This window comes from Nyctereutes procyonoides, unplaced genomic scaffold, assembly GCF_905146905.1.
Source record: "Nyctereutes procyonoides isolate TBG_1078 unplaced genomic scaffold, NYPRO_anot_genome, whole genome shotgun sequence".
Lineage (NCBI taxonomy): Eukaryota > Metazoa > Chordata > Mammalia > Carnivora > Canidae > Nyctereutes > Nyctereutes procyonoides.
The window spans coordinates 25,923,772-25,947,072 of NW_026575122.1; the positions used below are offsets into that span (position 1 = coordinate 25,923,772).

A 23,301-nucleotide genomic window follows, 5' to 3' on the forward strand; every position below is an offset into this window, starting at 1 on the left:
GATTTGGATTTGTTGACGACGACGGGCAGAATCGACTCTGCATCCTCCTCCCGGGTTCAGACTGGTGTGTTAAGAGGCTTCTCTCTGCCTCCCACACCTAAGATGAGAATCTTGAGGTGAAAATTCGACTGTAATTGCTCTGCTTTGCTTGTTAAATATCTTTCTTGTGGTGAGATTCTGTTTCGAAAAGCCTTTGGTAAACATTCTGTGCTGCGGCTCATGAAAGAAAAAATGTGAAAAGAATGTTCTGGAAACCATGGCCATCCTGCCGGCAAATGCCCTGGAGAGAGAGAGAGAGAGAGAGAGAGAGAGAGAGAGAGAAGGAGGGTCTGGTGTATTGCAGCTCCTTCCAGCTCTCTCAATATTGAATTGTTCTTTGTGCAGGGAATGGCGATGCTAGGATTACAGGCAACCTTTTTATTGAAGGGAGATGAAAATGCACGAGATACAAGTAATGAATAATCTTCCCTCTCACTCTTTTTAAACATTAGCTTTTAATCCTTATTTCTGTTTTCACTGGTGTTCCTTTAAAGAGTCTGAAAGCTTTCTCCCCAAGCTGTTCAGATATTTCCTGCGGCTTGTTAGTATTTATGGATCCCATATCTGGTTAATGACAGCATTTCAGTGACGTGGTTTGTTTTAACTTTGAGCCCTGTAGTCTTTGTGTGTTAGTGCACACTGGGTCCTTTCGGAAGCTTTCCCTTCCCTGCGTAGACGAGGATGCTTCATTCAAGAGCATTAGCGACTATTGGCTATGCCAACCTCAAAAACAGAGTCACCTATTTGAGATGCTCATATAATCTCTGAAATTTCTGCACATAGCACAGTTTTTTCAAAGAGGAAATTAATTACTCTTCTGCCTGCGTCTGAACACTCAGAGGTAACCTAGCAGGACTGCTCCCTTAACTTCCTTCATGAGATTCCTAAGCGAGGGCCAGTATTGAAAGCTCAGATGTTTTTCCTGTCCAGTCAGAAGGCGTCCCTTTCAGGAATGGTCTCACCTTGAAATCTGCATGAATTCGTATTTGGCCAGATGAGAAAGGTCCAGAAGCAGAAGGAGGATGAGGTGAGCGGAGTGGATGGGACATGGGGGGCCACAGAGGGCCTGTGTGAATGTGCTTATTTTCCTCATGTGTCCTGTTCACAATGATCGAATGCCAGGTGTAGACACGGACCAACCTGAGTGTGTTAGACCTTTCTGAAATCCTGCCGCTCGATACAGCACTTTGGCTGCAGAGAAAATAGGAGTTGGCACTACAGGAATCTGATCAATAAGAAAAAAGGATTGTGGGATCGCGACTCTTTCAGTTGTGTTAATTGAAGTTGGTTGTTTTTTTTATATATATGTTTGTTTCTCTTGGGACTGTTTCCTAGTCTAGAAATGCCAAAAATTGTGGAGAAATGAATGTGGACCTTTTAAAAATAGTTTCAAAGCTCGAACCTGTCAAAATATGAAATACTCAGTGATTTGGTGTTTGAACAGTTTTATTTAAGTGCTTTTCTACTACTCAGCCCCTCAGTTGATGCTTTTTCTTATCATTCCTTTTCTGGTCGTTTGTTATAATGATGTTTTAAATCCATTTGCTTTTTTAACAATCCTTCTTACCCTCTCTAGACCACATTCTTCCCCGGGGTTATGTGCTTAGCCAATAAAATGGAATCTTCCTAAAGGCTTGAATTAGAGATTAAAATTTCAGCAAGCAAGCAGCTAGTTACACCTCCTTCCAGCCAGGAGCTGAGGCCCTGAGTTTCCTTTCCAGGGTCTTTCTCCCAAGGGGCTTGCTTACATAGCATGGGCAAGGCTTGCCTAACCAGTCTGTTTCCCACCAAACAATAGAAGTCCATCTTCAGGCTTTCTTACGTAAAGGAAAGGAAAATGCAATTAAGAGAAAATCACCAGGCCAGATCCATGTTCTCAGAAACCGCTGTCCATCAAGTGACAGAGGCCCCACCAGAGGGATCTGGAATTCTAGTCATAGGCCCAGAGATCTTGGTGGCAGCTGTAATTCATGGCAGTGTTGCCTTCTTAAGGTCTGCTCAATAGATGTTTGAAAGTGCTTTGCTTAACTTGGAAAACCAATGTGTAAAGTTAAATGTAGATAAATTTAATGTCCCCTCCGCTATTAAATTTGTTCATTGGCAAATGATTTTCAAAAGTAACACCAGAGTGATGTTTACTTGCGTTCAACTTCAACCAATGTGAAAAATACCTATTTGGGAATACAAAGGATTTTAGATGCTGTGGCTATTCCTTACTCGTATTCTGATATAAGCAATGTTCTGGCATCAAATTGTCTTAAATGAACATGTGAGACACAGAATTGAGTTCAGTACTGACAGCATTTTTTAACCCACCAAACGTAATGATATAATCACATCTAAACAGTGGGTTTCTGTCATGCTGAAAACATTGCTTTTCTAGCCTACAGTTCTAAATTGGACTCATTAGCCCAGAAGCTCTGAAGTGTTCCCACATTGACATACCTCTACTAAATGAATGTCGCACTCACATTTGTATAGTAACAACTTAGAGCTTTTAAATTTTCAAAGTACTTTCGCATCTGTTACCTCATTTTAGTACAAACTATCCTGCACAACTACTCATGTACCTATTACACACAGCAGGTCAGCTTCTTAGTCCGAGTTCTGTAGAGATGGAAAAGCAAGTGAAAATGTGGAAAATAGATCAGAAAGGGGACAAATAATTTCCAGTGTTTAGGGCCACCTCACAATCTTTAGAAATTCTCTTGAGTGATATTTGGAAGTCAGAATAATCTTAAAATGAATAATAGAGGCGCCTCGGTGGCTCCATCGATTGAGTGTTTGCCTTTGGCACAGATCATGATCCCAGGGTCCTGGGATCAAGTCCCACATTGGGCTCCCTACTCAGTGGGGAGCATGCTTCTCCCTCTCCCTCTGCCTGCCACTCCCCCTGCTTGTACATCTCTCTCATTCTCTCTTTCTGTCAAATAAATAAATAAAATCTTTTAAAAAAAAATGAATGATAAGGACGCCTGGGTCGCTTAGTGGTTAAGCGCCTGCCTTTGACCCAGGGTGTGATCCTGGAGTCCTGGGATCGAGTCCCACGTTGGGCTTCCTGCATGGAGCCTGCTTCTCTGTCCACCTGTGTCTCTGCCTCTCTCTGTGTGTGTCTCTCAAAAATAAATAAAATCATTTAAAAAATTAAAATTAAAAAATGAATAATAAAGGAGAGTAATGGAGCTAATAAAGTTTAGGAACCACATTTTCCAAAGTTATAAAGAAAGGAAAAAGAGTTTCCCAATGTGAAACTTATCGCCATTTATAGAAGTCCTTCATTTACAAAAAACACATGGAAAAGTGAAATGATGCTCCCATTTTCACAAAAGAAAAAGGGCTCCCAAGTAGTAAGAGAAATACATATCTTTGCACAAATGTTAGCTTGACATTAATGAGGAAAATCCATAATGGAGAAGTCCTGGTGTTTTGAAGCCTCTCATCTAAATCAAAATATCAGTATTCAGGGCGATTACCTTATCTGATGCACGTAAATCTGAGAAATAGAAATTATCCACATTTTGAAGACCAGGAGACTGAGAAACCACAAGTCTCGAGTGGTCCAGGTCACACAGCCAGAGGGAAATCAAATCAGAACTCGCCTGGGGGATTACGTAAGGCACTGCAAAGGCTTTGTGTGAATAGCACCCTGGTCAGTAGAAAGTTGATTCAGTTGAAAGCCTAATGTTTCTTGATCCAAACAGTATTACTTGCTAAGTACAAGTGATCACTTACTTCTTTATTTGACCTCATTTTACATATTATAGTATCTCTACAAATGTTTGTTCTTCTGTTGTCGTTAAAAGAAGAGAAACAGAAACGGAGTCAGGTGGAAGCTCTTCCAAATCCGTGTCTGGGAGCCTCTGTGCTTTATCTTATCTCACTCCCCCCCAACCCCATCGGCCCATCCTGTACTCAAGGAAGCCTGGGGGGTGAGGGCATCACCCCAGGGCTGGCATATGGCAAAGCCGGGCCTCACGCTCTGCCGACCATGGCCTGGCTCCTCTATGGCTCTCAGTACCCTGTGCTGTCTTGAATAATATAAATAAATATTTTTACATGATACACAACATTTTAATGACAGTTCAACAAATACAAACTTCCCAGGTGCTAGAAAAGATTACACTCACGTAGGCTCAGGAAGCAGAGTGAGGATAAAATCACTAGTGGTTTAGTGGAGACTTACTGAATCAGCTCTTATGTTATCACCGTAAAACCCTTTAATGCAAAACTATCATGGTTATTTGTTAAGCCTTTCAGTGGAGACCCCTCTTTGTACGTGTCTAGGTAGAACTCTGCCCTTTACTCACCTTTGTGAAAGCTTTGCATGTGGGCACAAGCCTACGGGGCGGGCAGACAAGTTCTGGTGCATGTTTTCTGGAAATAGCGGCTTCTTCAGTTGGAGTTCTGATTTGGTTTCTTTCTGGCTGTTGTGACCTATAACAAGTCACGTGGTTTCTCTGACCTTCCGTTTTCGGGTATGGATGTGGCTAAAGCCTGCCTCTGGGATTTGTGTGTGTCAGATGAGATCATTTACGTGAGAGCATATTCTAAACTGTCAATCACTGTGTTGATACATCGATGCTAGGACTCTCAATTCAGACTGGTCGGTCACCTGTCAGTCCCTACTTCAGAGGTCCCTGGTTCATGATGGGGCCAGGTGACGCCAAAGATACTAGAAAAGTAAGTCTCAGGTGGTTGTAACATTCCACAAAGACCATCTTTGTTGTTGTTCCAGTATTATCCATGTGTAGAATATATATGGACAATGGAAGTGGAATTTTGTTCTTTATTACTTTAATTGTATAAATATGAAGGCTGCCAAGAAGCATCTCTCATGATGGAAAAGGGGTGTGTGCTGTGAGTACAAAGCCAGAAGAAGCAGAGGACAGATGGAATAGTTCTCTACAAATTCAGGCCACATGAGGATGTGGCACTCCTTAATCGCTCCTTTGCATCACTACATTGTACACCTGAAACCAATACGTTAACTAACTGGAGTTTAAATAAAAAACTTTTTTCAAAAGGTAGGTAGCAAAGAATATCTATAGTAATGGCGTGTGATTACTATTTTAACATGGCAGGGCAAAACATTAAGTGAGAAAGAGGTATTATTTTTTCCTTAAGTGAAATTTAGAACTTGCTTGAAATACACAGTACACAAAATCACTAGAAAGGCATGGGTATCTCAGGCCATAGGCAAATGCTTAGCCATCTTTGGGAAAGAAGGAAGATGGTCATTTATTCTTTCACACTTTACCTGGGAGAGCAAGTCTGTTGTTTCCAGAAATTCTACCCACTGCTCTGGTATTATGGGAATTCACAGAACCAGCCTTCAGAAAACAGTACAACTATGCTCAAAGAACACCATTTAACAAAGTGATTTTTCCCTCAAACTAAGTTTTCTTATTACTGTGTTAGCACCAGATTTTTTTTTAAATGCTCATAAGTTAATGGCAAGTTTGAGTTTAGATTTCTATCACCTAGCCACTGCTTGGAAAGGCTCATCCTGTCCGTGACTTCAAAATTTTCTTCCATGAAGGTCTAAAGAGCAACTCCTGATACTCAAGCACAGATAATACCTAACCCGAAAGAAAGAAAGAAAGAAAGAAAGAAAGAAAGAAAGAAAGAAAGAAAGAAAGAAAGTTAAGAATAAACTCAGTAAGCTCTTCCATCAGGAGCTCCTGATTTGACAGCTTGTCGGGTTGACAAGCTGACACACCAGCTTCAGAGATAACTTGGGATGTTGATGATGATATCTGTGCCCTGTTTCGAGTCAAGAACTCTAGACCACCAGCCACCTATTCCCAAAGGCATCACACCAAGCAAAAGTGGAAAAGGTTGCTTCCATAACTGGAATTTAAACCTGATGTGTGTGCACTTTGTTTATTAATGTGGACAGATAATTGCCTCTTCTCAAAATATACACTGCTCTCCCCATGACAACGTTGGGGTTGGAAATTCCAATGTGATTAGCGTCTTTGGGGGAAACATTGGAGTGTTGCTGTCGATCCTGTACATCAGTTTAAAAACAAAAATAATGGGAAGAAGTGGGAGGGAGAATCACTCCGATGGATTCGCTTTTTAGATTTTGATGCTCGTCTTACAAGTCTGTATTCTTTCATTCTCCGTCAAGTCCGTCAGCAAGGCAACTTAGGCAATCAGGAGTTGGTTCTGACAGGTGCCAGTTCATACCTAAACACCTTCATTTATTTTACTGCAGAAGTTTTGATGTCTCCTCCCTCTCTCCAGGTCCTGGTACTTAACCAAAATGAATGTTCCCAATTAAAAACAGACCATGAATTTAAACACACACACACACACACACACACACACACGAGTATAAAAGATCCTAGTTTTGACTGAATAAATAAGAAACCTGACAGTATATAAAAACCCTATTTCAGTGGAATTGACCTCATGATATTTCCTGGTGCCTTCGGCTTGCTGACAGTGAGCAGCTTACTCACAAAGGCACACCAGACTATTTTTCCACTTGTTAAATCTTTGGAATGTTTCTCATTGTATTCAGTCCAGTTCTTGGGTCTGCAGGTCAGAGTTTTGGCTGTCATAATGTGACCTTGATAAATTTTCAAGGGTAGGAGAATTCGCTTATTCATTCTCTCTCTCTCTCTCTCTCTCTCTCTCTCTCTCTCTCTCTCTCTCTTCTCCCACCCCTTCCTTTTCTTCTTCCAATGTAAAAAAAATGCAGACAGGGTCTTTTAATGTCTGGAGGAAACAGGGCTAATTTTGCGGTCTTCTCTCAGCTAATTCCGTTTGTATACGACTGAGGTAATACACCTGCAGGGACTCTTGTAGCTACATGCAAGTAACAGAAATCCAACTCAAGGTGTCTTAAAGTAAAAAAGGGACGTGTGTTTGAATCATTCCACTGCAAAGTCCAGGGAGACATGGGTCCGGATGCTATTATCATGTCTTGTTCTTTGGCTTCTCATGGTTCAGCTCTGCTCTCTGGGCTGGCTCTTCTCCCAAACAGGCTTTCTCTATATGGGGGAGTTTCAAATCCAGTTCCTGTTCAACAGGAAACTACAAGAAAGAGGGTTTATCCTTCCAAGAGTTCCCCCAAAAAAGTCCCAGGATTAAGGCCCACTTGTTCAGATCAGCCTGTTTTTTTGGATCACTTATCTGTCCAGAGCGAATTACGAAAGAGGGTGTGTGTGCGCGCATATGTGATGTGATTAGCCAGACGTAGGTCATGTGCCTAGAGGGGATTTCAGCTTCCACCACATGCACCACACAGACTGAGGGGTGAGAAAGGAGCCCCTCATATGGCCGGAGTGCCGTGACCGGAGATGGGAATGGCTTCTCTGCGGGCAGTGCCAACAAAAGTGGGTGCCTAAATAAACCGACTTTGACATTCTGAAAATGTCTGATAGAAAATTGTCGTATCACACAAGTATTGATTTCAGTGTTTCATGCCTAATTTAATGAGCTTTTTAAAAATACCAGATCTGAAGTCATGAGATCAAGGGTTTTAAAAAATCCCATCTCAGGTATCTGTTACCTCCATAACCTTGAACCAGCCTTTCAGCCATTTGAAATCTTGGTGTTTTTCTTCCTAAAATGAAATTAATGCCCACTTCACATTATTTTTGTGAGGCACAAGTAAAGAAGTAGTTGTCCAAGTATTTTACATGCTCTAAAGCTTCATGTATGGGTTGTTTTATTAGAAAGTATCCATTATTTTGAGAAAACTTCTACACTATGCTTTTTCAACTAACAACTGGGCATAAATGCACTGTAAAGTAAAGTTCATCATATTTAACAATGTTTTATAAAACTGTCTATCTTCCAGCTTCTAAACCTAAACTAATACCTCTCCACTGGTGTGGAAATGATAGTTCTTTGAAGAGAGTTCGAATACTATAAGAAGTTCCCATCTGTGTGTAACCCAGTTAGCACTGGAGCTCTTTGGCAAGGATTCATGGCTGATGCCCCTATTTAAATACTTTCAAATACTTTATGAGTTAACGTACATCAAAATCTATCATTATACTTTATATTTAAAATTTTTTTTCTCTTATGGTGAAGTGTATGTTGGCAGTGTAGTAGCAAGGCCTGACTCTCCCTTCATCATTTTAAAATTCCCTGTAATAAGCACGCTATAAATATATATAGACTAGATTATACAAAGTTATAGGCACCACAAAGCCACAGGTTTCTAGGACCCCAGATTAGAGACAAATTGGGATGTTCCCTCATCTCTTAGAAAAACTATCTACAGAGAGCCTGGGTGGCTCAGCAGTTGAGCATCTACTTTTGGCTCAGGTCGTGACCCTGGGGTTCTGGGATCGAGTCCCATATCGGGCTTCCTGCTTGAAGCCTGCTTCTCCCTCTGCCTGTGTCTCTGCCTCTCTCTGCGTCTCTCATGAATAAATAAGTAACATCTTTTTTAAAAAAAAGAAAAGAAAAATTATCTGGAATAGTAGTATATCCCCCGCCTACTAGGTCTGGTAAATTAGCTCATCACCATTATTATCAGAGGCAGCACCAACTGATACAACGTATGAGGAGGAGATGAAAGCAAGGAGGGTGTGCTGCTTACACAAGGCCACATGGACTGGACTGTACGAAGTAGAGGCCCTGGGGAGGCAGGGAGAAGTCAGCTCCCCTCTGCCGGAGCGGTTCTCTCAGGCTACAGAGCATTCGAGTCTCCCCGTCGCCGCCAGCCAACCCCCACCCCACTCCGGCCCAGCGGGCCGCGGGCCCCAGGCCTTGTGGGTGCTCCTGCTTAACAACATCAACACATTGTTTACTGCTGAGCTTTCTTCATGACAGTCTCCCAGCCTTTACTGGTGCCCGTGATCCACACCTCCCTCCTCAGCCCTCAGCCTGGGGTGTGTGACCTACTGCGGGGTTTTACATTGACATCACCCCTTTCCAGCAAAAACAGCTTTATCAGGTTGTTCGCCCAATAATCCTCGTCTATCAGTGTCTTTTTAAGCTTGGTCAGCACTCCGTGTATCAGTGAGCCTCCCCAACCACATCATGTGCTGATTTAAAAAGCTTACTTCTGGGGGGCCCCGGGGGGCTCAGTGGGTTGAGTGTCTGCCTTAGCTCAGGTCATGATCTCTCGGTCCTGGGATCGAGTCCCGCCTCGGGGCTCCATGGTCAGTGGGGAGTCTGCTTCTCCTCCTTCTGCTTGTATGCATGCTCTCTCTCTCTCTTTCCCTCTCTCATAAAGAAATATAATCTTAAAAAAAAAAAGCTTACTTCAAAAAAGCATGCCTTTCAAGTAATCTCTCCAATGTATTTAGTCCTGAGCAGACAGGACTAAGGAAGAAACTGCATCTCCTACCAGAGACCTGTTGGGTTGGCGTCACTTAAGATAATCATTCAACTAGACCTCGTTTTTCCATATTCTCTACACGGATGATAGGGGGAAATAGTGGGGCCTTAACTTTGGTGAATGGAACGGCCTCATCCAGTACTTCTTTTTTTACCAGAGGCAGGAAGCAATGTTGAGCATCTAGTCAATAAATGGATTTAAATAAAGAAAATGACAGCCTCAGTTTTCAAGAAGGGAACATAATGTATAAAAAGATGTTACAGGCAAAGAACAGTATTACTCTGCAAAATCCAGCTCCTCTGCTGCAAATCATATTATAATTTTTTTTAAAAAAAAGCTGATCGGCACATTTCTGAATGAGTTATTAATATTTCGGTGTTTTAATGGTTCTGAAAATGTATCAGTAATGGTGGCATCCAATGTTTGAGGTAGAACAAGTCAAACAGCCCAGATTGCAATAAACAGCGTGATCCCAATTGGCTTAAATTCCCTGCAACGTCCGGAGAAAGTGGGGAGCTGTACAATACAATCTCAATTTCAGTGTCCCTTTTTCCTCTCTGCTTCAGTTTTTCTGAAGAGATCTCACAAATAATCAAATGTTATCATTTAGGGCTACAGCTGTCCTATTAGGGAACGCAGGTCATGTATTATCTCTACAAATGAACAACAGACATCGCATAGCCTGTAGGTTCCCTCCTACTTGGGTAGCTGAGGGCTTATTTTGTGTGCTCTCAGTATTTGAATCCGTTAACAAGGAAGGAGGGAGTGAAAGAGGGAAACCTGCAAATTGGGGCAGACCACAGGAATTGGTCACTGCAATCTGTCCCATGCCAGTGGACTTCTGATGGGCCCAAACGTGGCATTTCGTTCTTCCCGCTTCTGCTAGATTGATTAATGCTCAATAGCAGATCACACAGACAGAACAACCAGAACCACCGGTGACCTGACTTTTCACTTCCAGCAGGTGATCTGTCCAAGAATTTCCTCTCCAACACAGGGGAAGGTCATGATCCTCAAGGTTTGATAGCACTGCCCTTGAGCGAGGCAGAGAAATGACGGGTAACAGCATTTTCCTGAGGCCAGCATTCCCTGCAAATGAAATAGTCAGTCTGAAACTTTTATTAAAAAGGCCAGTGGCAAATATATAACTAAATAAAAATTAAAAGCAACCACCACCCAAAACCCTGAAGTTGAGACACTCGAGGGTGGTTGAAGAGGAGAATCACACACAGTTGTGCAAGTCACAGAGCTCCCGGGAGGGGAGAGGAGGACCATCCCTGTATCTGTGGCAGGAAGACGGGAGTGATCCAAGGCTGGACCCAGGCCTCTGGGCAACTCAGGAGAAACAGAGGTTTCTGATCTTCTGATTTCCAGGCAGCCTTTGGAAGAAGAGGCTGCAGGGCTGTCACTGCTGGAAGAAAAGACACAGGGGTGTTCAGGGCATTAATCCACGCCTGAACACAATCTCTTTGCCTCCATCTTTTGACAGATCTCATTTTAGTCTCTGCTCAAGGAGCCGCTGAGTCCACTGGCTGCTGACCGAGCCTCCCTTTGTTAGGGTGCCCTTTCTTCTTTTGCCTTTGAAGCTGTTTTGTTCACTCTTCAAGTTTGTTTTTGTTTTATTTTAGAAGCGCTGTCATCCAAGAAAAGGAATGGACTTCATTATACCTTTAGCTTTCACCCTGAACCTTTCCTCTTTCTTGTCGGATTCTTTCTGGTCCATTTCCGAACATCCTGAAGTGTAAGGGAATCATGACAAATACAGGGGAGAAACTGAGAAAAAGAACATTTTTTTCAGGGCTAGAACAAAGCAGAAAATTTCATCTCTGGGAGAATCTGACCAGAGGGCTCTATTCATACACGTTTCTTTATTAAACTAGCTGCACAGTGTTGTTGGCAGGACTCCTGGAAGGTTTTCAGAGCCTAATTGGTATTGGTAAGTGGATGGAGCTATTGTCAGCTTGCTCCATTCCAAGACCCGCCATCAGCCTCTGAATCCCAGTTTACTACTGGTCCTGACGGTGGGAAAGGGATTGCGTCTGTAGCAATATGCATTCCATAAACAGTCACTTTGCAATCCATGCCCTGAGCTCTAAAGATGCAGGATCTATCCTGGAATGATGTCAGGGTGCCAGGGAGACAGATTCTTATGCTTTAAATTTTTTTTAAATGTTCAATTTCTGCTTGAAAGAATAATCCTTTTATAGTGTGGAAAACACAGACTGAAGTTGGCTATAATATGCCAGATGCTCAGGGAAGGCTTCTCTGAGAAGATGATGGTGGAGTAGAATCTGCAGGAAGTGAGGGAGCCCATCACACAGGAGCAGGAGGGAGAATATTTCAGGCAGAAGGGAAGGTAAATGCAGAGGTTCGAAGCAGGAGTGTGCTTTGCTGTCCAGAACCAAGTAAGCAAGAATAGACGGAGAGGAGGGCAGAGAGAGGAGGACAGGGATGGGTGCCAGAGGATGGACATGCTTGCAGTCTATCATCAGGACTCTGGATCCTCCTGTGCGTGAGTTTAGGGGAGCAGAGTGGCCTGACGCAGCTTTCACCTCAAATAGATCATGGTGGCTATTGAATGGAAAATAAGCATGAAGGGGACAAGGATGAAAGCAATGAAACCAGTTTGCAAGCTAATGGAATAATCCAAGTGAGAAAAGGTAGTGGCTTGGACCAGGCAGTGATAGGAGTGTGAGAAGACTTAGAAGTAGGTTCAACAGGACCTGCTGCTGGATTGGGTGAGAAATGTGAGCAAGAGGATGGTTCCCACTGGAAGAAGGGGGTTGCCATTTGCCAAGACAAGAAGGCCTATGGGGAAGATTAAGTAAGCAGGAGCTTGGTTTGGGCATCTAATTTAAGGTAAAGATGCCTGTTAATCATCAAAGTAGAGGTGTCAAGAGGGCAGCTGGGTATCCAAGTGTGGGGCTGGGGAGCGATCCAGACTGGAGATACAAATTTGAGAGTCAGGACTGGGTGAGACCACCTCATGTAGCCAGAGACGAGAAAGGGATCGAGGACTGACGGCTCCAGGGATCAGAGGATGACCACTCATACAAGCCAGCAAAAGAGGCCAAGAAATGGAAGAGAGGGATCAAGTCTGCCAGAGCTCAAGGAAAATGAAGAATCTGATTTGGCAAAGTGGAGGGTATAGAGAAAGGCAGTTTCTGTAGAATGGGCTCAGGTGAGTACAGGAAAAGGGAACATGGAGGCCACATAGGCACCCCCTGGGGCATTTTGCTGCTTAAAGATGAATAGAAATTGAGTAGGATCTCAAGAAGGATGTTGGGTCAAGGGAAGGAGTCTGTTGTTAGTAGAAGGTGTTACAGCACCATCTGAGAATGTTCCAGTAACAAGGGAGGACATGGATGAGGATGAAGAGAGAATATATATTACAAACTACTGGATTGCTACCAGTTGAGCAGAAGAGGAGTCCACTTTTAGTAAGAAAACCTTGAAGATAGGTAATATGCTTTACACATTGTCATTAGACTGGAACGCAGATGTGTTGTATTTTCTGAACTGGATTCCTGGCGACCCAGGGTACGACATTGGGGATAAGAATGAGACACATGTTGTAGCTTAAGAAAACATTTCCAGGGTCAGGATAGAGGTCCGAAGATAACATGATAACACCTTCCCTTCCTCAAAGAAATTAATATTCAATTATTGACTACACCTCAGTTGTAAAACTACTATATCTTTCCCCAAACGCCATTGATTTGGACTGCATGGTAATTCAGTTCAAGTAAACTAAGTCAGCCTGGAAATAAGCAAATGAAATTTGCAGAGGGATGTTTAACATCCCTTTTGTAGAATTGTCTCCAGGTTCTGTACAAGCCGGCCTTTGGCGTGCTAATTACAGACTTTCCTTCTCTCTCCAACAAAGTGAGTAGCCCTTTGTCAGACTTGAGCAGGAAAAATGAGACCTGTTCTAACAGGAAGTCTACAAGGCTGATTTCTGGGACCTTTACCAGAAATGTGTCATCACATCATTGATGTCAGTGACATCATTGACCGAGATCTTGCACAACAAAGCAGACTAACCTCAAATGATAATGAATAGCGGGAATCCATGTTCTTGTAAGAGAAGCTCCAAACACATTCTGTGAGTCCACCGGTTCAGTAAATACATTTGACAGCCTTCTGTATTCTAGGTCCTAGAAGTTTAGCCGTGAAAAAGTTCCCTCTGATGAAGCTTAACGTGAGCTGCAGAACAACCTGACAACATAAGTAGGTCAAGAACTATTATTATTCTTTATTGATGAAGACATTCTGAAGCTTAATTAAACTTAGATTTAAATCACAGCTGTTCTAGGAATTTGGACCCCAGATGAAATCTTATCACCAGTATTTTCTTTCCCAGAACTGTTCAAAACTCAGCATTTTGATGCAAGTTGTACCGTGAAATATTATCTTCATAAGTATAATGAAATTCCGTGGTGGAAACTCTTTTGCATTAAAAAAAAATTCCAGCACTCGGTCTAATAACCACGTGTCTAGAAGAAGAGCCATTTTATCTTACGAAGACACCAGTTACAGCTAATCCACCCGAAGTAACTGCTCTTTGAGCCTGATACGTTATTTACTGCCAACAGAATTACAGTGATGCCTGAAACGTCTCCGCTTCTTCTTCTACAACGTCCACAACTTAAACACCATTAGCTGCCTTTATTTCCAACCCTTTTTTAAAAAATCTGACTTCTTACCATTTGCGCTGAGTCAACTAATTGTTGGAACGTACAGAAGTTTTATTTTGTCTACATTGAGGACGTAGCTTACAAATGAAAATAGTTATTAGAACATCTTTAAAATGTACAGAAGCTACACACATTCTCTCCTCCATGTATGTGATCAGAGGTGGTTTTTTTCTTCGTTGAGAAAAATTTTATATGGATTAAAAAAAAATAAACTGAGTGATGCATGAGACCCTCGCTTCCCTCCTTAACTCTCTCTGAGAGAGAAGTTGTTGGAAGGTAATATCATAGACCAGGGTGTTAGTGGGAAATTTCCTGTAGACGTTAAGTCCCGAACATTCTCCAGAGAAAGCTGTGGTTAATGCAGCCAGCTACCCCGCTGAGGCCTGAGCCAGGGGTGGTGACCCCAGCCAGGGTGAACCTGTCCCTGTGCAAGTAGAAGGCTGGTGTGGGAGAAGGGTGGGGAGCTGTGGGAGCCACTGAGGAGAGCGCTGGAGGGAAGGGGGATGTGTCCCATGCCATCTAAGCCTGAGGAGAAGAGCTCTGAGAGGAAGGCTCAGCCAGGGCTGAGGGAGCCCAGCAGAAGGGAAACTGGCACCCCCTGCCACAGGCGGACTTGTGATGGGCAGATGGCCCGGCCTGAGCTGGAGAGGAGAGGGCTGGAGGGACGCGGCCAAGCCGCAGGAGGAGGCCGGGCGGTCCCCCTCCCCGTGTGTGCCATCCAAGGCGTGGGTGGGCGTGGGCTCTAGGAGGCCTGAGGAGAGGTGGGAGGAAGTCAAGCCGGAGATGTGTTTCTCACACAGCAAGTGTGTGCTGGGGGCCCTTCCCCAGTCCCCCAGGAATCCCACCGGATACACAGTCGAGCCTGTGTGTGGCAGGTGGTGGCACCTGCTACAAGAGGACATGGAAGGCCGTGCTAGTGTCACCCTGAGAGGCCACACAGGCCGCCCGTGGATCCAGCCACAGCCCGAGAAGCAGAGGCCCCATCCTTGCCCGGGCAGACCCCCTCCACAACAGAGAGCGGGACAGAGGGAGGGCTGGGGGGCGTCCAAGATTCACCAGCCCACCCCCCAACTCCTAGCTGGAGAACCGAGAAGAGGGGGACAAGGTACAAATCCGGCCTCTTGTAACCACCAGGGGGCTTTTTAAGCCTGGAGCCAGGCCTGGATACTGGGGTTCTGTACCAAATGTGGATTCTTAGTGACCCCAAGTGACCAGGAATTTCTGAGGCCTGTGCAGAATGTTAAGCGGCCTGGCGCCCACCAGGGACGGGAGGCCAGGCTGGCCCCTTTGGGAGTAACGATCGCAAAACAGTAAAGCTCTCAGGGGTCTAAACCCCGGTGGAGTCGAGACTGTTCCTTGCAGAACCGGTACCAGATAAGTGCAGATGCCCCTTGCCCGTTTGCCTGCTTTGCCTTTTCAGGGTCAGTACCGCGCTGGCCCCCCTTCCTGGCCATCCCGGTGGGCTGACCTGCTGTGACCCTCCCCTGTGTCACCTGAGCGACCCACTTATCCTTTTTGACACTCAGAGTCGTTATCTGTCGGACGACAAGCGGTTCCTGGCTGACTTCTATCGTTTAGAGTCTGTGAAACCGGGGGCTGCCCCGGGGGCCTTAGTCCGGTTAGGTGGCTCCTGATCTCGGCTCAGGTCACAGCTCAGGGTTGGGGGACAGAGCCCCTCTGCAGGCTCAGCAGGGAGGCTGCTTGGGGTTTTCTCTCCCTCTCCCTGCACCCCTATTCCTGCTCTCTCTCTCCCAAATAAAAATAAATATTTTTAAAAACCAGTTCTGTGAAAGTTGTGAACGAATTAGCTCAGAAGTGTGGCTGAGAGCCCTGAAAGGTGACCCATCCCCGCCACATGCCGGCTTGCACCCATGAAGCTGGTCATCCCCCCCAAGGCCCGGAGTTAGCATGTTTAAATCAGAAGCAGCTACTGCAGGTGAGGCCGCAGTGTGATGGGCAGAGGGCTCCGACGGAGGGTTTAGGTCTGAAGGGTGGAACAAGAGCAGATCTGCTGTGGAGAAGCTACCACCAAGTGCAGGGAGGGACGCAGAGGGAGGGCGGTGGGGTCTCCTGTGCTCGGCCCCCCAGAGATCTGATGTCCTGGACCGGACGCCAGTTACCTAACAGTGTGTCCTCCACAGGCCACCCCGGTGACAACGGGAGGGATGGGGGGCAAGGGGGCCGGGATGCCGCCGCACCTGGGTGGAGAGGTGGCATCGTTCCAGGAGGGAGGCGGGAGGGAAACCGGTGAGCCGGGGTGTGTTTCCCCCCCAATCCACTCGCTGACACGATCGCTTCTCGGCTGCGTGGTCCGTCGGTTCCTTCCCCCCCCCCCCTCCGCACGTCCTGGGTCGGCCGGCTCGTGATCTGGGGTGATCTCGGTGCTCCCCGAGTACCGTCAGCCCTGCTGCCGCCCTTTCCTGTGATTCCGTTTCACCGTGTCTTCAGAGTAATGGAATTCGGGAGAAGACCCCCATAAAGAGAGCAAGCCAGGAGCGTCTTGGGTTGGTTGAGTGGCTCCTGCTGTCACTGCGGCGGGGGGCGGGGGGCACCTGGTACCTGGTGCAAAGCAGACCTTACTGTCTTTTCATGACTGTCCTTTGCTAGCTTGGCAGCGTCGTGGTGCAAACTCCAGGTTTCGGAGCGGCCTCGTGAGGGGCTCCCCAGTGCTGCTCCCCAAAGGGTCTGCTCACTTAACAGATCGGGTGTCCCCCCCTTTCCGCCGCTGACCGGCGGCCCGATGCCTCCCCCTAGCCAGAAACAGCTTTGCCCGGGAGAGCTCTGGGCCGACAAGGAGCCTCTAGGGCCATTGGCAGCGACGACCAAGTCGGGAAAGGCATTTTATCGCACTCTTGCTTTTGGTCGTCGAGGACAAGAAGACAGAAATACTCTTCACTAAAGGCTTTTCCCAGCATCTCTCTTGAACTCCATGCAAATGCTTACCCTCTGAAATGAACGATGTGAAGAGGGAAGGTGTTTCCACCGTCTCTGGCAAATGTAAAACAGTCTGCTTTTTTCCAAGATGTGAATTTATAGGTAATCTCCCTTGATATGAAACTAATGCATAAATGGTCTTCCCTGCCCCCCCGGCCCAGCCAACCCAAAATGCTTTACGCAAAAGAATGAGTTGGAAGCCAGTTATTAAACCTGGGCATCCTAAAACATTTTTTTGAGTGTGTGTACATGTGCGTGTATGCGCGTGCGCGCACTTTGTGTGTGTGTGTGTGTGTGTGTGTGTGTATAAGAAATGTGATTCTTTGCTTTTTATTATTTTCCTCCTTCCCTTCCTTGATGCTACCTTGGTAGCTGCCATGTTCTAAATATTGACAAGATGAGATAGTTTTCTGTTTATATCAGCAGTCGTCTGTCTGTGAGATATGGACGAATCAGAACGCTGGATTTCCTTTCTCAGCCATCCATCAGGTTCATAATGTAAGGTCACAAACGGTTATTTTTCTTTCCTGAACTTGCGCTATGTGATGTGTTGCAAAGTGTTGTCGAACAGCTACAGGGACTGTGTCCCGGCAATGCAGAAAACGTGTGATGTCTGATGGCTTCAGAGATCCTGTCGATTATGCTCCATTCGCTGTGCCTTGTGACTAGTTGACGTGCAAACATTGTCCGAAAACAAGAAACATACCTGGTCTTGGAGTCCACAGTTAAAAATCTGTCCCGTGTGAGTTTTGGCTTTCATCCCAGGTGTCCATGTTAAACTTGCTTTCACAGGAAGAAGGAAAAGGGTAAATTGATATATATATACACACATGTATATATCAGCATCCTTCCCATCTGTACCTCCCCGTGTCCGTGGGCTCTTCAACCCATTGTGTCTAAATAAGTTCCCAGAGGTTCATTCATGTGCTTCCCTCCTGAGACACAGCTGGGTCTGCATGATATTCCGTAGACGTTTTATGCCAGGGCAGGAGCAGAAGAGCCGGGAGAGGCGCTGTTACGGCTACCAAGTGGTTCTCAGCCTTTTCCCATTTGACAGGCCTGAATCGGTCCTTGGAATGCGTGTGGCATTGTGACCCATTTTGCTCTGAACTGCTGATTAATAGTCAAATATTCACCGTTTACCTTACCTCTGCATTTTTAAAAATAATTTTTCTTTGGAAAGTAGACACTTTAATGTTTGGTCTTCCCTGTTTTGTATTTTAAAATTACAATCCTACTTTCATTATCCTGTTAAATTTGTCCCATTATATAGCCTGCTATCGGAGAAGTTGAGACATTTGGTTGAGAATCACTGAGCAGAGCTCTGGGGGTGGCATGCGAGGGGCCTCCTGGGGGAGGGGGGTGCCACATGGGCACAGCCCTCCTGTGCATGGGACTTTTGGCTCTTGGGGTCTCTCCATTGCCTGGTACCGATGCTCCCATAACCCAGCAGTCCCTCCTGACCCCGTAAGTGCTGACCCGTGCTGTCCCACATTCAGAAGTGGCCATCTCTGCTCTTTATCGTGAAAAGGAACAAATTTAGCATGACCAGCTTCATTGGACCAAACTGGCATGCTTTATTCTTGAAGATTTTTAAAAGACCTGCTTCTGCGTGAGTGTGAATGTTTGTGGGAGGCCTCTCCTTACATTCATGTCCAAATTCATGTCTATGTACTCATAAGCGTAGAGCTCGAGGGAGCATTCTTCAGAGCCTTAGAGTTAACAGAAAATAAATATAATCACATACATCCTAGAGATATTTGGGTAGCTCATCTCTGATCGACATTGCTCAGAATTCTGGAAAGTGAAACCTTAACACAACAGTCATCATCTAAAGTCATTTTTGCTTTTCATGAAGTGCTCTGAAGAAATAGAGAATAATGTTTGTTAATATTCAGATCTAAATTTATAAGAGGTAGGTGGATACAGTCCCTAGTAAAAAGATTTAAAAGCTGAATTTAAAAAAAAATCAATTAAGTCCTAATTTTAAATAATTTTAAAAAGAATTAATACAAGGCTTGGAAAATGCCATACCTTACCTGTTCACATTAAGAAGCTAAGTCATCATCCTGGCTTTTAATTATTTCCTGCACCCTTGGGAAATTTTTTTCTCAAGAAGAAAATAATGATATGAGCGATGTTCCCTTCATATGCACAGAGCATATGGAATATGTAGCATCTTCAGTTTCCATGTTCAGGGGAGAGAACCCTGCACTTCGACAATTTCCCATTTGCCTTATGTATCTGCTGCACGTGAACTTAAAAGCCATGCAGCTTTGGCACTTCTGGAAATGAAGCAAAGTTTAAAAGCTGCATTTTAGCCTCTGCCATCCAATAAAAAAAAAAAAACGATCTGTAGACTTTCGTGAATTTTCTCCCATGTTATAACTACATTCGGTTAGTGGTTTTATACTTTTCGACTGGTGGCATAAAAGATGTTTGATTTAATTACACCGTATTAAGTATGGATCACCTGTAGGCCTTCATGCTCAGCTGGATGGTGCCTGCCTCGCTGGCAGTTGGTAAACACCCATTCAGCACAATCCATTTTCCATTTAAAGCTCTAATCTCAAATTTTGTTTTTTTCTTTACATTCAAAGTTAAGTTTTTGAGCTTGAAAGGATACTTAAAGATGTATGTTTTCCTTCATTTCATTGATAATATCCTAAAAGAAGTGTATACATACAGACAGACAAACTAAGTAAATGAGGTTTAAAGCCATGACCAAATTCTTGGAATATTAAAATCAGAACATAAAGGAAAGGTTTAAGTAGTTTAAGCTCTAAAAAAGTATCCTGAAGCCATTTAGTAAGAGTACACTTAACCATTTAAATTTCTCTTCTGTAATTAGTTAAGCCTTTTAGGGAGTACTGCCAGTCAGTAATAGTTTAAAATAGAATTTTTGCCCAAACCTTTTCCTATTTTGTTACTTATTCTATTTAAATATAATTGCATCATTGTTACCTGTGTTTAGATCTACTGTCCATTAAGAATAAGGTCTGATCATATTCTTTAAGGCAAAAGACTCTTGGTCTGTTTAATTTTTTTTCATATTTAAACAAATTTTTAACTGGGAAATCATTAAATTAATTGTGTCAACTTACCTGAGGAAATACAGGTACCATCTCGATAGGAGTGTAGTATTTTACAAGACCTAGCAACGGGCCTCACAGTTTGGTATTATTTCCTGGCTAAGGTAGAAACCGTAATTTGCCTTTGGGCTACTTTTGCTCGTCCTTATGGGGAACTGCCCTCCCCAGCTCCTCCTCAGCCTGGCCTCCAGGATGGGGGAACCCTAAGAAACCTTTGTTGTCTGAACTCTTGTGTTTACCGTCAGCTGACACTCTACCCTGCCCGAAGGCCCAGGCCACACCTGCCGTTGGCAGTACGTCTATCTATTCTCGTAAAATTGACTCCAGAGAGAAGACTCAACACTGATTAAGTTGACTCTTATAGATATTCTTTAGTCTAAAGTTAAACACAATAAGTCGATGGCTCTCCAGGAAGAAAATAAATTTATTTTTTTATAACTTCAATCTTAACAACACTTATCCCTCCTTTGAAAACAAATGTCTGGAAATAGCCCTAACTATGACAAGACTCCTTTCCTATTTCCAGAAAGATAGATTCAGTCCCTGTATAGAGAACTTAAAAATGTATGGGCTGGAGCAATGTTCCAAGGCCACAAAGAAAATAGAGTAAGGATTGCATTTCTCTTCCCTGTGATTTCCTTCCCCTCCCCCATTGCACATAGGGGAAGCCCTGTCAGGTCACCCCAAATTCAAAGCAGGTGTCTTGTGATTTCTGGACAAAGTGGAGTCATAGAAGAGCAGATGATGGCGCTGCCTAAACAGAGTTAAATGGATGTGCCACGAGTTTCTGCAAGTGGTTTTCAAATAAGAGGTCGGGATGATTTCCAGACTGAGGTGGTTTGTGCTGGGGCTTGTTCCCAGAATGGCTGCTGCGACTTCTGTGGATGATGTAAATATTTGGATCAGCATTTGGCTGTAGCTCTGCTTTAAATGTGTGGAACTCACGTTGAAGTTTAATTATAAAAGTGCCTGAGTTAATTCGACCATTAGAGAATGAGTTTGCCTATGATCTGCATGCTTAATATACTAACACCTGAAATGTCCCCACAACCCAGCTTCACCCCCCTCATCCCCATCCCCAGCCCGATGCCCAGCCTTGGCCCCGCAACCCCATGGTACCCCCAGCTCCTGCCATGTCCATCCAGGCTGTTGTGAGAACTGCCTGCCGAGCTCGGCCAAGGTACGCCCCAGCTAAGACGGGGCCGACAGGATGACCTGACGCTCGGTTTCCGTCGTCACCTCACAAACACTGGCTTGAAAGATCTTTTAACATCAACAAGCTCCTCCTTTTGTATCATCCCACGGAGTTGCGTGCAAACTTCTGTTGTTTTGTTAACAGTGTTACCCGTGACTTAAATGTACAACACCTGTTTGCTGTGTTGTTGTTGCTTTATCGAGGGAGGGGAAGAAGGTGAAGGGGGCGGACTAGAGGATTTGCTGGATTGGGGGAGAGCTTTTAATTAAGAGCTCATAGCTGCATGTTTCCAGAGTTTTAACTGTAGGTTTTATCGCTTAAAGGTCATTACATTCAGCTTCAAAATAATATCGAAACCCACATTTCCTACATTTTCAATTTTATGCTAGTATTTTTTTAAGAGCAACTCACAGCCAGCTGACTTGAAGACAGGGAGAATACAGGCCAGATGTTTGAAAGAGAAGGAAAAGCTCATAATGGGCAGCCACAGGAAAACTTTCTCCTAAAACTGATTGCACCCAGTCATGGCTTTTACAAAATAAAAGTTTATATAAATATGAAGAGAAAACTCAAGAATGAGTCAGGGACGGATCAGAAGACAGACAGAAATGCTAAAGTAATTATTCCAGGTAAAGTCTTAACCAATATCAACAGACACCAGATGGGAGAACCAAGCCGTAGGCGAGTAAATTAGCAACCAGAACAAAACTAACAATGGCTTAGACTAGAGAGTGAGAGAGGAGCTCCAGGGGATCTGATAGGTCACCATCCTCCAGTGAGCTTGCAAGACACTAACTGCTCTTCCCGAGGCAGGGAGTGACCCACCTCAAGGAGAAGAGATTCAGGTTCTCTGACTCAGCGAAAAGGCCTGTGTCTTCCTGAGTGGCTCTAGAATTTTCTTCTAGTGTTTCAAAGACAGAAACTTCAGAGAGCAAAGCCCATGCCTAACACTTCCCAGCCTTAGTGGCCACCTCATGTGCAACCTAACATCAGTCCAGGCTACACAGAGAAACTTGAATGCCAGTCCTCTTCCCCAAAACACGCATCCTATTTAAGCTATTCCTGGAAACTTGTGGTTTTTAACCTGTTGGAGTTTCTGATCCTTTCAAAGAATTTAATGAAAGCTGTAGACTTTATTTTTCCTCCCCCAAAACTTCCACCTTTACATCCTAAATTTTGCATTCCTATCCTGGATTCTTTGAAAATCCTCCTTAAGAAACCCTACAGTATCAACCCATTTGCTAATACTTCTATGGAATTTGGTCTCTCACTGAGGTTTTACTTGGTCTGGTTGCTCATGAGACCTATTTATATGCTTCCAACTCTTGAGGAAGGTAATTCCTTCATTCTACAAGAGCAACCGAATCCAGGTTAAAAGAGAGTGGCTTTGGAAATCTGCCTGTTGTCTAATTTTGGTTAGTGTCCATTAGAGAACAAAGAACTGAATTTCAAGAAATTAGAATCCTTACCAGAGAAAAGAATGAGAAATCACCCGCATCTGATCCTAAATCAGACTAGAACCCAGAAAGACCTGCCAACACAGGCCGTTGGCTTTATGGTGCTCACGCTAAGCCATTATAGTGATAAAACTAGTCATGGCTAACCTCATGGAAAATGATAGATGGGACAAACGATGTCCCTCTGTCTTAGGTCTGTCTTAGTGGGCGTATGCATCATATGATACTCCATCCCATGGGCATGTGCATGTGTTTGTGGATTAAGATCCCCAAGTACATGCATATGCACATAGGATCAAGCTTGGTATTTAAATGTTTATTATTCATTTGTGCTTTAGGTTTTCTGAGAGAGGTAGCTGAATACATCCAAGACCATCACAGTGGCATTTTATTGATCCACATGAATTCAGATGAGGGAAACTAATCCTCCATTCGTCAATTTTTCATCTAAAATTTTGTGTAGGAAAAAAAAAGAAAGAACGAAAGAAAATTTTGTTTAGAATCACACTTAAACTACTTTTTCTCCTGAGGTATAAAGTCATCCCAAGTACCTGGTACATGTCATATTTGGAAATGGAAA

The 23,301-nt window shown here is 44.2% G+C and overlaps 1 protein-coding gene across 13 annotated transcripts in view; it reads left to right on the forward strand.

Moving 5' to 3' along the window:
- ANKS1B (ankyrin repeat and sterile alpha motif domain containing 1B) overlaps positions 1-23,301 on the forward strand; it is a 1,038,970-nt gene that overhangs the window by 961,772 nt on the left and 53,897 nt on the right. For 5 of the 13 annotated variants that reach the window (XM_055336281.1, XM_055336283.1, XM_055336284.1 and 2 more), the window contains one exon: positions 17,401-17,475. The exons of 6 other annotated variants lie outside the window; for them this stretch is intronic. In XM_055336281.1, coding sequence (XP_055192256.1) covers positions 17,401-17,475 — 75 coding nt within the window. The remainder of the gene's footprint in view (positions 1-17,400; positions 17,476-23,301) is intronic. 2 more of the 13 variants (XM_055336282.1, XM_055336290.1) reach the window with 1 other exon arrangement.